This window comes from Acanthaster planci, linkage group LG07 (assembly GCF_054643075.1).
Source record: "Acanthaster planci isolate LZ-2023a linkage group LG07, COTS_SCS, whole genome shotgun sequence".
Lineage (NCBI taxonomy): Eukaryota > Metazoa > Echinodermata > Asteroidea > Valvatida > Acanthasteridae > Acanthaster > Acanthaster planci.
In genome coordinates this window covers 5,973,399-5,990,045 of record NC_141783.1, presented here as the reverse complement: position 1 = coordinate 5,990,045, position 16,647 = coordinate 5,973,399, and the positions used below count along the sequence as shown (strand labels likewise).

At 41.6% G+C, this 16,647-nt stretch overlaps 2 protein-coding genes across 4 annotated transcripts; one reads left to right on the top strand and one right to left on the bottom strand.

Moving 5' to 3' along the window:
- Positions 1–50: 50 nt before the first annotated feature.
- On the top strand, positions 51–10,957 carry LOC110978561 (meiosis-specific with OB domain-containing protein-like). 3 transcript variants are annotated; one of them, XM_022233659.2, is made up of 13 exons: positions 51–458; positions 1,325–1,382; positions 1,624–1,755; positions 2,028–2,103; positions 2,307–2,499; positions 3,670–3,770; positions 4,104–4,156; positions 4,323–4,418; positions 4,574–4,669; positions 4,859–5,015; positions 5,597–5,786; positions 6,354–6,440; positions 9,711–10,957. In XM_022233659.2, the coding sequence occupies exons 1-13, from the start codon at positions 306–308 to the stop codon at positions 9,801–9,803; spliced, it is 1,485 nt and encodes a 494-aa protein (XP_022089351.2). In that variant the 5' UTR covers positions 51–305; the 3' UTR covers positions 9,804–10,957. The 3 variants fall into 3 exon arrangements, with proteins under 3 accessions (XP_022089351.2, XP_086994852.1, XP_086994853.1); XM_087138726.1 differs by lacking the exon at positions 1,624–1,755; XM_087138727.1 differs by lacking the exon at positions 5,597–5,786.
- Positions 9,880–13,890, bottom strand: LOC110978560 (heat shock 70 kDa protein IV-like). Its single transcript, XM_022233658.2, has 2 exons — positions 13,448–13,890; positions 9,880–12,780 (listed from the first exon to the last, which is right to left on the bottom strand). Exons 1-2 carry the CDS (start codon positions 13,636–13,638, stop codon positions 11,055–11,057), a joined length of 1,917 nt encoding a protein of 638 aa, XP_022089350.1. The 5' UTR covers positions 13,639–13,890; the 3' UTR covers positions 9,880–11,054.
- Between the last annotated feature and the right edge of the window lie 2,757 nt (positions 13,891–16,647).

Sequence of the window (16,647 nt, the reverse complement as noted above, 5' to 3'; positions counted from 1 at the left end):
CATTTGACCAATCAGCAGATATCATCAGATTTTGGGTACGGGGGGCTGGGTACGGGTATCCATGTACTTTGTGACAAGGCGCCATTTTTAAAAGGACTTTGCAGACAAATAAGTACTTGAAGATAGTTGAAGTACGCCGTACTCGCCAAACTAGCTGCGTGCATTACGCTTGGGAGTGGCGTTTCTGATAAATTTCTAGGGTGTGCTCCAAGTGGATTTGAACTTAGAACACTCGAACAAAACTTTCTAGTCAGTGCATAATTCTGCATTGAAAGAAGAGGAGTAGGCCACTAGCACCATAAAAAATGGCCTGGACTGGTGGTTTTGTTAACGAATTCGGGACGCAAGAAATGTGGCCAGACGGAACCCGAATCCAGAGCCATCCGCTCAGTGCTACGTATGATGTGAACATTGCGCTTACACAGTTGAAAAATATCTCACCTCATGCTGCAAACACCGTAAGAAACTATTTATAATTACATATCTTTTACTCAGAAGCAACATTAAGTCGCATGCTGTCTTCAGTGCCCAGCCACTCACCTAACACGCCTAACCTTTGTCTATATAACAAAGGCCTAGGCCTACATGTAGGCTTACAGATGTAACTGTACTCTAGATGTAACATGTCTGGCTTAGTACCTACTGCAAGTACTTGGACTCTACATAGGCCTATTGCCTCTTTTATTTTAACATTTGTACATGGTCTACTAAGTACCACCTGACTGTTGCCAACCATAAAAGATGATAAAAAGACGATTTTTAGCAACTGGACACAATTAATGAAATCTAAAAAATGGTTAGGCCTAGGCCTACAATTGAAATGATGAAAACAATTCTCAAGTCTGTCAGTTTGTTAATACAGGCAAAGACTGGAATTGATTTAGACCTGTAATGTCCTTTATTCTCGCATTGATTGCACATTCCATTTATTGCACTCACATCATGGCAAAGGGGCAACTCTCCATTCACGTGTACAGGGATTATTTTCCTTCTTTTTTGTTGTAACAGGAGAACAATAACTGAAACCTTTTCAGTACAGTGTTGGCATGGTGGGAGATGGTCATAGCGCATAGGCCTAACTAGAGAAATGTCAGGCATATTTGATGTAAAGATTGAGAGCTTAGACAATAATTCTGATCTTCCCGATAGACAGCTACACTATTTTTGCCAGCAATTGACCGATCGGAGAGAAAAATCAAAACTCAGTTATGTCATCCCAACATCGAGAATGTAGAGTCTCTCCTTATTTTAATGTAGGTCTAGTTCCACAGAATTGTTTGATTTTGTCCTTTTCTTGTTTTTCTGTTTGGTATTTGTCATCAAGATTATCACTGGAGTTGTAATTGCAAAACAGCAGCCAAGATCAGTTCCAAGCAAAACAGGTATCTTACATAGAATCAACTAATTTAATGAATATGAAATTTGAATGCCAGATCTGCCACCTCACTCAGTTGAAGTCAGAATTCCAGGATTATGTGTATTATAAGGTCCAATAGCAGTTCTCAAATCACTTTTAATTTTAAGTGCCTAATTAACTTTCTCTAATGTCCTATGAAAGCAGTGTCAAGAAATGTGGTGACATGCATGCACGTAGTCATATTTTAAATATTGTATCCATTAAAGACCCAACCACTGACCGAGGTTTATTGAGCTTCACTTTGAGGGATTCCCCCACTGATTTCATCAATGGTACATGCTGGGGCTCTGAGTCATACATATGTGAATTAGCTACTAAATTCAAGATTGGAGATATAGGTAAGTGCAAACCTTAGTAACACACACAATACAAAATAAAACGAAAACACAACCCCAAAAGCTGACGAAAAACAAATTCGTTGCTTGAGATATAAATTCTATTCAGCAGCGAACTTTCGGGAAATAAGGTAGCCTTTATAGTCAGACTCTTTTCTGACTTATTTTCTTTTAAGTGACTTTTGTAGTAAATTTTCCCTCCCTAGCAAGACTAAACTTAAGTGTTTTCCATAATTTAACTCAAAAAGATACTATAATTTGATCCATCCATGTAGTTGAGATCCGAAATCCTCAGATCCAGAGCAAACAGAACACTGAGCAAGAAGAGAGGTACCGCCCCTGGACTCCAAGGTGACATTGTTGTACTTCTACAATATTATAGTTTTCAAAACAGTGTACTGACATACACTGATGGTGATTCATGTGTGTAAATCATTGCTGTGTCTACCTGTTTGTGTCTCATAAGGGAAAAAAAATCTTCCACTGAAAAAAAGTATTGCAGATTGTCATGCAACCTTATTTTGCTCATTCATTTTGTGTGTACCAAAACTCAGCCAGTACCAACTAACTCTGAGTGAGAAGTATTCTACATTGAGTCTGTATGGAGGATGGAATGTGGATGTTTACAGCACTCTTCAGCACATCCCAATACGAGAGAGTGATAATTATTACACACTGGCTGATGTGATTGCAAATGGGCAGGGCTTACATGGCAACCATATCAACGTCTTGGTACTGCTTAAAACTGTAAGTGTATTATCATTGTTGGCAGACTGGTATTCAAATCACCAAACATCAAATCCAAGTCTCAGTTACCTCTCCCAAGTCTGAATCTAAGTCCTAATACAGGTTGAGTTCAAGTAATGAGTCACAATGGTCAAGTCCAAGTCAGAAGTCTGACCTTCAAGTACTGTATTGGAAATACATTTTCGGGTATTGTGTGTGAAAGCCTAACAGTGTAAATGTTCAGATTTTTTCCACAGCTTTTTGCTCATTCAGTGAAATAGAAATACTTGTATGTGTGTCAAATAAACTATTAAAGTTATTCGATCTACTATTTTACTGTAAATCCAAAGCAGTCCTGTGTTAAAATGTGAGGTGTTTCAACACAAGTAAGTGTGTGCATATACTTGTACACTAATTGACAAGTTACTATCATACCTGAAAGTTTTATGTAAATAGCTCTTAAAAAGAACCAAGCATGTCCTAAATTAAACTGTTCAGTGATTGGATTTTTGGATCAAGGAAGAAGTGTTACAACAAAATGTAAATGTCACACACTTAATGTATTGCTTTCATAATAAGTTGTAATTCAGCTGTTAAAAAGAGTTCTTTATGGCAATTTTTTGTCCAGTCACAAGACATATAGGTTGAGTCTATGTCCAAGTTGGCAAACCTCAGTCTGAGTCATCTGTCATCCTGACTCAAATCCCAATCATGAAAAATGGGATTTGAGTCAAACTCAAGTCTGAGTCCAAGTCACGAGTCATACAAGACTGATTTATTAGTGTTCATTACATCTTGGTCCAAAGCATGTTTCATCTTATCATTGCTGTTGAATTCCCCTCATGTTTCCATCCACTATAGTCTCCATATATGATTCTCTAAGAACTTTCTGACATTAAACCTGTACTCATTATTTTCAATTTTCTTGCCTTCTTTTTTTCCCCACAAAGCATCATTGTCCTTCGATTGTGTTTATCAATCAGACAACTATTACTGTCATCACCACTAACATCATTGTCACAACCGTCACCTATTATCATCAGCTTAATCATCCTCAGCACTTGTATAATAATTATCAACAACAATAACTGACTACCAGCAATACAAGATTTGACAAAGTACCTCATGTAAAATGTTAATATATCATATTTATTGGAATTTTTAACTGATGTAGTTATATTTCTTTATCAGATTGGGACCCCAAAAGACATTGTCACAAAGACTGGCAAAAAGATAAAACGGTGTGAAGTCAAAATGTATGATGAGACGTGCCACGCATTTCCACTCGTTATGTAAGTCAGCTTTATTACACTTTGTGCTCAAACATCTTGTTTTTCATTTGTGAGGTTAAATTTGTGAAAATAAAACAGATGCTCAAAACAGACAATAAAATGTGAGTCATGTAGTTTGGTTTATCTTTTTTATGATAGCTGTTCAATGGAAATTCTCTGAAGTTGAAGTACAGAAGTTGAAGTACATGTGTATAAGTATACATATAATATGTATACATGTATTAAGTATTAAAAATCGCCCTGAAAAAAAATATTTGTCACTTTCCAGTTGAATTTAATACACTGCTTTGTGATGTCCTTTTTCCACGTATTTTCATGTGTATTATTTCACAGATGGGATACAGAGAATATTGACTTAGTACAGCGGTGGAAGCCACATGAAACAGGTGATCATGACTTTAACCTTGTTCTCAAACTTAATGCAAGGTTGTTCAATTACATTACGGAAAATAAGAAGATTTTTGTGGCTAAAAATTCACGTTGCTTTTTTGGTACACATATCTTTTTCACGACTAATTTGATCCAAAAGTTGATTATTACTTTTCTCTGTAGTTGTGTTTGCCACGGACATCATGGTAAAATTTGACAACTTCAGGTCCTGCATGACAGGCACGGTTGGTTCCAAGACAATATTTATAACCAACCCAGGTAAAAGCTCTTCATTATTGCCTTTTTATAAAAAACCAGCTATTTGTAATTTAAAACTTGGAAAAGTGTTGGTTTGTACTGAATACCTTACATAGACTACTAAATCCAGCCAGTTGACTTTATCTAAGATTTATGTTACTTTTTTTTTCTCATAGACACCTATGAGGCTCATTCGTTGTTTAAGTTTGGCCAGTCACGTGATACAAATGACGACCAAACAGATGAGGACTCAGGCAGACTGGAGACTGACTGTAAGCACAGCAACAATATCATTCACATTATAACATAATCATTCTTGATGTCAAGGTGGAGGTTGGATGGCACTATTTGTGGTGTCAACAAAGCCAAAAAATGCATGTACAGGCAATTAAAAGAGCAGAAATAGTGGATGCACAGGAACCTCTTCATAATCGAAAGTGATATGTTTCCTTTCTACATAGTGTCCAGCATCAAAGAGGTTTACAAAGTGGACCAGATCAAGTACTTGGCTGTGGAAAGGCCAGATGGGTCTAATGGTGCTGATTATGGCATCACTTATGCCTTTCTAGCTGCATTTGACATTGACAGCACTTCACAAAACTGTATCTCCATGAGATGGTAAGGTTTTGTTTTTTTTTTCGCTCTGATAGTAAAAATGGAATTTTCAAGTTCAACCCAAGAGAACAGAGTTTAAAATGCAGCACTTCTCTCAGTTTTCCACATTTTGCATCAAATTATCCCCTGCATTGTTTTGACAGAGGTGGCAGCAAGTCATATTTTGCAAGTCCAAATCAAGTCACAAGTCTAATATTAGGTCCAGTAACAAGTCAAGTCACAAGTCATTTGGTCACAGAGCAAGTCAAGTCACAAGTCTCTTTGTCCAAGTACAAGTCAAGCTGCACATTATTTTGTCCAGCTGTAACAAGCAAAACGAACCAGGCATTAACTTACAAAGTTACCAGTTCCAAGTTATAAAAATATATGGGCTGGTCAAGTAGCGTCTGACTTGGGTTGGTAACAAGTCATTTTTTGCAAGTCCAAGTCAAGTCACAAGTCCTTTTTTGTGCAAGTCCAAGTCAAGTCACAAGTCAAAGCTGGTATTTACAAGTCAAGTCACAAGTCACAAAAATAGTGACCTCGGTCCGACTCGGGTCCAAATCACATGACTTGAGTCAGCATCTCTGTGTTTTGATGCACAGTTCCAGCTGCAAGCGGCGTGTGGAATCAACCAGTTTCAGCTGTATAAATCCAAACTGCCTGTCTTCTGTCTCTGGCCAACCAGAGACCACAATGACCTTTGACATCTTGACTGACTTCTCCGATGCCACAGGCACACTAAAGGGATGCTATCTAGGAGGAACTTATGCAGAAGAAATGCTGCAATGCACGGTGAACCAAAGCAATGACTAATCTAACATGTCACAAAAAGTAGATGATAGATGTTAAATCAAAGATTAAATCATGATACTTTTCTGTATCAGTAAATACAAGCAACATAACGGGATTTTTTAAACCTCTCCAGTACTGTCTCAATTACAAAGCAAAAATCTAGAACAAGCATTTCATATCCTCGTTATTCAGCAATGGTTCACATTTTACAAATTTCTTAAATATATATGTATACTGGTACAGTTGACTCTTCATACAAAGAGCAAATACTAGAGAACCTGGTCTCTTTGATATGTGTTTCTTTGTTTTTTACGGGCATTAACAAATTTCTAGTTTTAAACGTTCCAGCAACCTTGTACATGATGAGTTGAAGTTTCAATAAGTTTAATTGTTCCACTTGTTCTTTAAATTGGGAGGAACTTCACAACAAAAAATTGGATAAAAAAGTGGATACCCCAGTCTACTCCTTCATTCACAAATGCAGAACCTAGCCTCATCTATTCCATAAATGGTCATTGCTCACTTCAGTGTCCTTACTTGACCTATTACCTCTATCCTCTACCCTAGGCTGATGAGTTTCTGCACTACACAGAGCAACAGAAGACTGATCTCAAGTGGAGGTTTCTACTGGAGAGATGCAAAGTTTATTTCAAGGTAAGGGGCCATCCATAAAGTGTGCATGAATGAGAGGAGGGGGCTTGGTGCCATTGCGTACACCATGCACACAGAGGGGAGGGTTTAAGCCACAGCATACAGTATGCAAACTGAAAATATGCTTGTAATGAATTTTCATCATATCAACAGTAAACTTTCTCACACAAACAAATACCAGAACCGAACCAGCTTTTGTGCGTCAAAAAGTAAACCGCAATATTACTCATGACGGCATCTTTCAGAAACATACAGGTGCCTCTATGTGCATAAGAGAAAAAAAGGCACCAGGATTTTTTTTTAGTCAACATCTTTTTAAGCTCCCAAGTAAATATTTTTCAGGGCTGTTAATAAAGAAATATCGACATAAAAGCCTGTTAGTACTTGGTCATTTAAGAATTTGGAAGTGACGTGCGATTAACAGTACTACAGTAGATGTACAATGTACTGACATTTAATGATGATAAGCAAGGTACCCTGAGAAGTCAAAAAATATGTGGAATGCGCATGTGTACAGGGGGGGAGTTGGAGCCACTGTATACACCATGTGTACAGGAGGGGAGTTGGAGCCACTGTATACACCATGTGTACAGGGGGGGAGTTGGAGCCACTGTATACACCATGTGTACAGGGGGGGAGTTGGAGCCACTGTATACACCATGTGTACAGGGGGGGGGGGGTTGGAGCCACTGTATACACCATGTGTACAGGGGGGAGGAGTTGGAGCCACTGTATACACCATGTGTACAGGGGGGGAGGAGTTGGAGCCACTGTATACACCATGTGTACAGGGGGGGGAGTTGGAGCCACTGTATACACCATGTGTCCAGGAGGGGAGTTGGAGCCACTGTATACACCATGTGTACAGGGGGGGAGTTGGAGCCACTGTATACACCATGTGTACAGGGGGGGAGGAGTTGGAGCCACTGTATACACCATGTGTACAGGGGAGGTTGGAGCCACTGTATACACCATGTGTACAGGGGGGGTTGGAGCCACTGTATACACCATGTGTACAGGGGGGGAGGAGTTGGAGCCACTGTATACACCATGTGTACAGGGGGGAGTTGGAGCCACTGTATACACCATGTGTACAGGGGGGGAGGAGTTGGAGCCACTGTATACACCATGTGTACAGGAGGGGGAGGAGTTGGAGCCACTGTATACACCATGTGTACAGGGGGGAGGAGTTGGAGCCACTGTATACACCATGTGTACAGGGGGGGGGGGTTGGAGCCACTGTATACACCATGTGTACAGGGGGGAGTTGGAGCCACTGTATACACCATGTGTACAGGGGGGGAGTTGGAGCCACTGTATACACCATGTGTACAGGGGGGAGGAGTTGGAGCCACTGTATACACCATGTGTACAGGTGGGGGAGGAGTTGGAGCCACTGTATACACCATGTGTACAGGGGGGGGGGGTTGGAGCCACTGTATACACCATGTGTACAGGGGGGAGGAGTTGGAGCCACTGTATACACCATGTGTACAGGGGGGGGGGGGTTGGAGCCACTGTATACACCATGTGTACAGGGGGGGGGGAGGAGTTGGAGCCACTGTATACACCATGTGTACAGGGGGGGAGGAGTTGGAGCCACTGTATACACCATGTGTACAGGAGGGGGAGGAGTTGGAGCCACTGTATACACCATGTGTACAGGGGGGGGAGGAGTTGGAGCCACTGTATACACCATGTGTACAGGGGGGGGAGGAGTTGGAGCCACTGTATACACCATGTGTACAGGGGGGGGGTTGGAGCCACTGTATACACCATGTGTACAGGGGGGGAGTTGGAGCCACTGTATACACCATGTGTACAGGGGGGGGGGGAGGAGTTGGAGCCACTGTATACACCATGTGTACAGGGGGGGAGGAGTTGGAGCCACTGTATACACCATGTGTACAGGGGGGGAGGAGTTGGAGCCACTGTATACACCATGTGTACAGGGGGGGGGGTTGGAGCCACTGTATACACCATGTGTACAGGAGGGGGAGGAGTTGGAGCCACTGTATACACCATGTGTACAGGAGGGGGAGGAGTTGGAGCCACTGTATACACCATGTGTACAGGGGGGGGTTGGAGCCACTGTATACACCATGTGTACAGGGGGGGGGAGGAGTTGGAGCCACTGTATACACCATGTGTACAGGGGGGGAGGAGTTGGAGCCACTGTATACACCATGTGTACAGGGGGGGGAGGAGTTGGAGCCACTGTATACACCATGTGTACAGGGGGGGGGTTGGAGCCACTGTATACACCATGTGTACAGGGGGGGGGAGGAGTTGGAGCCACTGTATACACCATGTGTACAGGGGGGGGGGAGGAGTTGGAGCCACTGTATACACCATGTGTACAGGGGGGGTTGGAGCCACTGTATACACCATGTGTACAGGGGGGGGAGTTGGAGCCACTGTATACACCATGTGTACAGGGGGGGGAGGAGTTGGAGCCACTGTATACACCATGTGTACAGGGGGGGGGAGTTGGAGCCACTGTATACACCATGTGTACAGGGGGGGTTGGAGCCACTGTATACACCATGTGTACAGGGGGGGGGTTGGAGCCACTGTATACACCATGTGTAAGGGGGGGGGAGGAGTTGGAGCCACTGTATACACCATGTGTACAGGGGGGGGAGGAGTTGGAGCCACTGTATACACCATGTGTACAGGGGGGGAGTTGGAGCCACTGTATACACCATGTGTACAGGGGGGGAGTTGGAGCCACTGTATACACCATGTGTACAGGGGGGGAGTTGGAGCCACTGTATACACCATGTGTACAGGAGGGGAGTTGGAGCCAATGTATACACCATGTGTACAGGAGGGGAGTTGGAGCCACTGTATACACCATGTGTACAGGAGGGGAGTTGGAGCCAATGTATACACCATGTGTACAGGAGGGGAGTTGGAGCCACTGTATACACCATGTGTACAGGGGGGGGTTGGAGCCACTGTATACACCATGTGTACAGGGGGAGGGGGTGTCTGAAAGGTCGGCATTTCACATGTACATACTTTATGGACAGCCCCTAAGAGCTTTGCAAAGTCAGCACAGACCAAACAATCCCCTCCCTGGTTAAGACTGGCCATTGTTCAAAAACTGCAGAAAAAAATATTCTCTCACCATTTTTTAAATTTTGCATTCATGTAAATGAAGAAAAGGAACTCATTGAAATGACCTTCACACAACCTCTGGTTTGTCACACTTTGCAGGCAGTATTGTTTCGCTTTTCAATTCACATCTTGCATCCACTATCTGATCAGGTTTTTAGGTATGGAGCAAATAGCCCCCGACGAATTGTACGCATCCTATCCTGCAACCCTGCTCAACCCACAGAGATTTTACCACATCTGTAGCAACAGACAGCTTTGTCAGACAACATACAGACATACACCAAAGGGGAAGTGATGTGTAACCAACGGACGGCTAGTCTATGCTCCCTCCCCAAAAGGGGGAAAAACTTTGTGTACTTTATTCTCCAAGGCTGAATAGGCATGAGCCTGATATTACCATTATACATATAAAGTGAGCTTGTTTAAAAACATGTCCACTTTGAATATTATACTTGAGAGAATATGGCCAGGTTCAAATTGGTTGACATTAATATTAGTTATTAGTTCTTAATAAATATTCATTTAACTTTCAAGTATGCATCTTCAAAATACAGTTCAATGCTATTTATTATTCAAAAGCCAATATGTACATGCATTCATTAAAGTGAAAATAAACTTCTATCCACAGATCTAGCATTTAAAGTTCATGCATCAAAAGTTTGATAAGGTGTTCTTGGATTACATACGTATCTTCAGCTGTTATTTTCATGTTGTCAAAATGCTGCTCCAGTCAATTTTTGGATCATCTTTACAACTGCTATTATTTCACCTCATTCCCTCTATTGTAGCTTGTTTTTAACAACATACATGTACAACACTGTTGCAAAATCTGCTAATTAACATTAAAGAGTGTATCTAGACCCTGTACTGAATGAATGTGTATTACATACTGTAATGGGAATTAAAATCAGCAGTATACTTTGTGCTAAAACTCATTAAACCAAACTAAAGTATGAAAGTATTCAGATGAAGTAGTACATTACTTAATTCATTTACCAAGAGTATTCTGGAAATTTACAATATAAACCTTCAATAATATTACCAGTAATATAATATTTGTTAAAAGTAACATTTTGTAAGAACAATTACTTCAATACTTGTTTAAAATTTACAATATACATGTAGTATGCTATCACACAATTTATGTTACTGGTACTATTAAACATGTTTTCACAAAAATACTTCCTTTATAAACCTAAACTCCTTGGGTAAAGCAATATTTCAGAATTTGGGAAGTGGATGAGTTATAGAATTAATGGAATTGTAGTAATGCATGTACATGTATTATACTAAAAGAAACATTTCCAAAATGTGTACATTACACATGCATTGATTTGCTAAGGTAAAACATTCTCCTCTTTGAAATATTAAACAAAGCTTTGCCACAAAGACTGAAATACATGTAATACTTTGCAACTATGTACATTGCATCTTTGGCACCCGAGAAAGTGAAAGACAGCTTAGAAAATGTAAATACATGTATCAGTGTGATATCTAATCTACCTCTTCAACAGTGGGCCCTTGTTGGTGGCCTCCACTCACATCCTCCTGGTTCCCTTTGCCAGCACTGTACAATTTGGCCATCACTGGGGAACACACCCTCTGAAGTTCTTCCAGCTTGTATTGATACTCCTCCTTGTCAGCCAAGTTGTTATTGTCCAGCCAGGCTAGAATCTCCTGTAACAAATTCTCTGCTTTCTCCTTGTCCTCAACTGCTATCTTGGTCTGTACAGCCTCCTCGCTAAGAGTGGACTTCACACTAAAGATATAGTTTTCCAAGTTGTTTCTGGCAGTAACACGCTCCCTCTGTGCCTCATCCTCTGCTTTGTACTTCTCAGCATCTGACACCATCCTATCAATGTCTTCCTTTGACAAACGGCCTTTGTTGTTGCTGATGGTGATCTGGTTGCTTTTACCAGTGCTCTCATCTTTAGCTGAGACGTTGAGTATACCATTAGCATCAATATCCAAGGTGACCTCGATCTTGGGTACACCACGAGGAGCAAGAGGGATGCCCGAAAGTTCAAATACACCAAGACAGTGGTTGTCTTTTGTCATGGCTCTCTCTCCCTCAAAAACCTGCACGGTAACAGCAGGCTGATTATCGGAATAGGTGGTGAAAGTCTTGGATGTTTTGGTGGGGATGCGGGTGTTTCGCTCGATCAATTTAGTCATGATGCCACCAGCTGTCTCAATGCCAAGTGACAAAGGAGCAACATCCACAAGAAGAACATCCTTTACCTCTGAACTCTGGTCGCCACTCAAGATGGCTGCCTGAACAGCGGCTCCATAGGCTACTGCTTCATCTGGATTAATGGAGCGGTTCAGTTCCTTCCCATTGAGGAAATCCTGCAACAGCTTCTGGATTTTGGGGATTCGGGTGGAGCCTCCAACCAACACAACCTCGTTGATGAGGTGCTTGTCAAGTTTTGCATCCACCAAAGCCCTCTCCACAGGGTTCAGGCACTGACGGAACAGATCAGCACACAGCTCTTCAAAACGGGCTCGTGAGACACATGTGTAGAAGTCGATACCCTCAAAGAGAGAGTCCACCTCAATGCTTGCCTGCGTGCTGCTGGACAGGGTCCTCTTAGCTCGCTCAGCCGCTGTCCTCAATCGGCGCAAGGATCTTGGATTTGTTGTCAAGTCCTTCTTGTACTTCCGTTTGAATTCCTCTACAAGGTGGTTCACCAGGCGGTTGTCAAAGTCTTCCCCACCCAGGTGAGTATCACCCGCTGTGGACAGAACCTCAAACATGCCATCCTCAATAGCCAGGACAGACACGTCAAAAGTGCCGCCCCCAAGATCAAAGATGAGGACATGCTTCTCCCCACTCAGTTTCTTGTCCAGTCCGTAGGCCAAGGCAGCTGCTGTAGGTTCGTTGATGATCCTGAGAACATTGAGCCCAGCAATCATCCCAGCATCCTTGGTAGCCTGTCTTTGGGAGTCATTGAAGTATGCCGGCACAGTGATGACAGCATCCTTGACTTTCTGTCCAAGATAAGCCTCAGCTGTCTCCTTCATTTTTGTTAGGACCATGGAGCTGATTTCCTCTGGTGGGAAAGTCTTGGTCTCATTCATGTATTCAGCTTGCAGGATGGGCATCCCTTGCTTGTTGACCACTTTGAATGGCCAGTGCTTCATATCTGCCTGAACAGATGCATCATCAAATCGACGACCAATGAGACGCTTGGCATCAAAGATTGTGTTCTTTGGGTTCCTGGATGAAGAAAAATGTAATTTAATATTTTAGGCGGTTGTTCAATTATCAATTCAATTCCCTTTTTAACAGAGGAAAAAGTATCATACCGTACCTGTACAGGTCGTCACAGTCATGGTCAAACAATATTATTAAAAGCATACAGTTGAGAAACAACATTTCATGTGAAGCATTTTAAATTAAGATTTCATTAATCGCTAGTAAACTTTCATATCTACATTATAAGCAAACACCTTTTATAGCATTTCTGTCACAGTGATGAGGATTCAGCTATATATATCTACATGTACATGTATTTTGGCAAATTATGCAAATTTGTTAAAATACAGAATTCAGCGAAATGTATGTACAATTTTGGATGCAAATGATGCGGTGAAAGTATCAAACCTTTGGGTTAGAACAAACAAATTTGTAGGAAGATTTCAGACAAGTTTCAGAGATCTTTGTAAAACATTTGCATGTTATCAAACTGTTTTGAAGTACATGTAGACGAGGATTGCTTAGAAATGTTGGGGTGGAAGAGAACAGGCCAAACGCCCGTCCTCCACAAAGTACGGCACAAAACAGAGTTTTGAACAGCAGGAGTATATGTGTACATAGGAAGGGCCCAGTACCAGTCACCTCTTAAGCTATTATAAGTTAGTACATGTATGGGCCTAGTACTTACATGGCAGACTGGTTTTTGGCTGCATCACCAATGAGTCTCTCCGTGTCCGTGAATGCCACATAGCTCGGTGTAGTGCGATTGCCTTGCTCGTTGGCAATGATCTCAACTTTGCCGTTCTGAAAGACCGCTACACAGGAGTATGTCGTGCCCAAGTCAATACCGATAGCAGGTGCCTTTTGTGACGGTGCCATGATGGTGCGCTATGACCAGGGGATGACGATGAGCGTGAGTACGGAGCAGAGTGAATTCGACCAAGATGTTTTCTTCCTAATCCTAGACCTGAAGTCACTGCTTGTAGCAGTAGAATTTCCCAGGTAGACTGTTTCTGCTCTACTGAAGTCTGTCGAACAACAATCGATTATGCTGTGCCTTTCCATTTCACAAGCTTTTATGAAATTTTCGTGTTTTCTAGAAATTTCTCTTTTCAGCACCGGGTTCCAAATTTAACTCCCACCGCCACCAAATTGCATGCGTACGTACGTATCGAGAAACTTCCAAAAATGTGAAACGTCAACAATGCATAGCGCCCTCAATAATACAACTCGGGCGAAAGAAGTTTCTCGAACTTTGTAGTTCTAGAAAACGGCAAATTGGACAGAAATAGCGCCGACTGGTGCCTCTCAGGAAGAGGTTGACTTCCTGTTTTTTCACCGGCAATTCAAGATTATTGCCAGAAGTTCAGTTTCCTTTTCAATTTATATGGGTTAGCCACACGATTTTTTTCTCCCTTTTCCGAAAACACCCCCAAAATAGTAGTATAACTGTATGAGCTCAGCTCAAAATATGGCTTGCTGGCCCGCCTCCCACAGGTTGAAGGCTTTGTGAACAAAATACCCCGAGCTGGAAGCCACAAGTCCCATATTCGTGATTTATAGAAATACTTCTACAATCCCCCTAATTATGGCATCTCTCATGTTGTAAATAACCCGCGTACAGGATTTCAAACTCGTGCGTAAAAATCTAATGATTTAGAGGAATGCACCCTTCTTTGCGGGTTTATAATGCTACAAAATGCACACGGACGGAATTAGCAAGGCAATGTTCATCAAGTGAGCCGAAACATGATCCATTATTAATCATAATTAATCACTTGTAGTAACACCAAGGATTCCTCTTCTGACCGCCCTAGGTACTGTATGCTTGGAGCCTACAGAAGCTGCAGAGATGATGAGACAATGCGATAACAGATCGGAGGTGGGAGGAACAACCCGGAGGAACTGGTTAAAACCAACGGTAGAGGGTACAGGTTCGGATTAGGACTGAACACCCAATCCATCTGTAGACTGAGTTGGGAATCGACAACCTAGATCGCAGATGTGAAAAAGCAAGGAAAAACTACTACGTCAACCCGACCGTACCCGACAAAACGATCGAAAATGATCGCAAAGGCAAAACCCGAAAACCGACCTGATTTTAACTAAAATAGTGGAAACTTTGAAGCGTACCTGACCTGAGGTCTGTTTCAGTTTCATAGGGCTACACAACTCCAGACAAAATGAAAATTCACTCAATCTGAGTGGAAATTCACTCTCTTCCGACTAAAACGTACAGCAGGTCTAACGACGAAAAAATGCAGCCTTATTTTAAGTTTACTTTTAAGTTTACTCCAAGTAAGTTTTTCAATAGAAATCTGGGTGCACCATGGTAATATGTCCAGCAATAACACAATGATATCAATGCAAAAGAGTGAAAAACTCACTCTCCAAAAGGTAAGTTCTTTATAAAACCACTCTTTTTTCAAGTTTTCCTTCCGTCCTTTAATTGAAAGAGTGGAAATTTCACTCTTTTGGAGTTCTGTTGACTCGTTTTTAAAGTAGAGGTTTTTCACTCCCCCCTGTAAGTGTCGGTCTGGCGCGCATGCGCGGTAGGATAAATTTTTATCAGCAAGTTCTCTGGGCGTCCTACCTGAGACGCATTGCGCGTCTGTGCACGTCCAGGTGTCTTTCAAAGCACATTTTTTTTAACCCACTGTGAACCAGAAAGTGCAGTGCAAACGAGGAGTACGCATGCGTGTTGGTTCACGTGCTGGTTATTGCGCTAATGCCTTTTACACGCTAATTGTGCGCGTGACGTATTCACTTTGGTACTCTATGAAGACGCAATAATCCGCTCTAAGCGGAACAAACGAGTTCAGTGGTTTGCGTTTGACACAGAGCACGCTGAGTACGAATATATTCCTTAATGTCATAAATATATACACTGTGCTTAATGTATGGTCCAAACGATATCTACGGTATAGTCTTTGCTTATACGCAGAAAGCGTGCAAGAACCCACTTGGAAAACTTACTACCATATGCCTTGTATTATGATTTCACCTTGTTAATGTTATTAAGATTCCTGGAAAATTAAATTATTCGGGCCATATTCTTCCGTTCATTTAGGCTACTTAGAGACATAACCAGAATATGACGGAATAGCCTATCCAAGGACGCATAATTCTGGTCTAAGGCGTGTACGGTACGGAACATTTTCCCAGGAATATTCTAGGTAAGGCTATCGTACAAATCCTTCAGATTAATTTAGATTCCTCTTTGTAGTTGATTGAAAGCCTAGGAGGTCTCTACTTTGTCTCAGTGTACGTTAGTTAAGTGATCATTAATTAGCGAATTTCTCTTATTTGTCAAGTGAATTTACTTATGTAGCCTACTTCTTTCACCATTTCTCATTCTCGAAAAATGCAATATGAAAGTGTCTTTCGTTAAGGTTTTTATTTGTTTCTCTAAACTCTTCCCAGTTTTCACGGTGATTTGGCGTTTCAATAACTCCAAACATCAGTCAGATCGTCGCATCCGTTACTCTGTGTAGTAATGACCAGCCCCTTCGTGCGCTTCATCAGTACGCTGTACTCCCCCCCCTTTCAACAGATACACAATTCTGAATTGATGATAAAATCCGTAATCATAACCAACCGAGTTCCGCCCACTGCCAATTTATTTTATTACGTACTTCCCCCACATGTAATAGGAATTTCTAATGTAGAAAAATACAGGCCACGCATTTCATGATTAATAATTGCAAGACTAGCGGTTTAAGCGTTTAATATATAATTATTTTAAGAAAATGTCAAGTTTGTATGTATTCGTTTTTAAATGTGAACCTTAAATTTACTTTTTCAAAATATTCGGAGGAAAGGTTGCTTGCTGGCTTAAAAATCTCCGCGGAAATCTTCATTGTCGAAGTATAAAAAAAAGAAAAAAAA

Coding starts and splice junctions, on each gene's coding strand:
- LOC110978561 (XM_022233659.2), top strand. CDS start 306: ATGGCCTGGACTGGTGGTTTTGTTAACGAATTCGGGACGCAAGAAATG. Junction 1,756..2,027: donor ATTCAAGATTGGAGATATAG/GTAAGTGCAAAC, acceptor CCATCCATGTAG/TTGAGATCCGAAATCCTCAG. Junction 2,500..3,669: donor TCTTGGTACTGCTTAAAACT/GTAAGTGTATTA, acceptor TTTCTTTATCAG/ATTGGGACCCCAAAAGACAT.
- LOC110978560 (XM_022233658.2), bottom strand. CDS start 13,638: ATGGCACCGTCACAAAAGGCACCTGCTATCGGTATTGACTTGGGCACG. Junction 12,781..13,447: donor GCCAAAAACCAGTCTGCCAT/GTAAGTACTAGG, acceptor TTCTTCATCCAG/GAACCCAAAGAACACAATCT.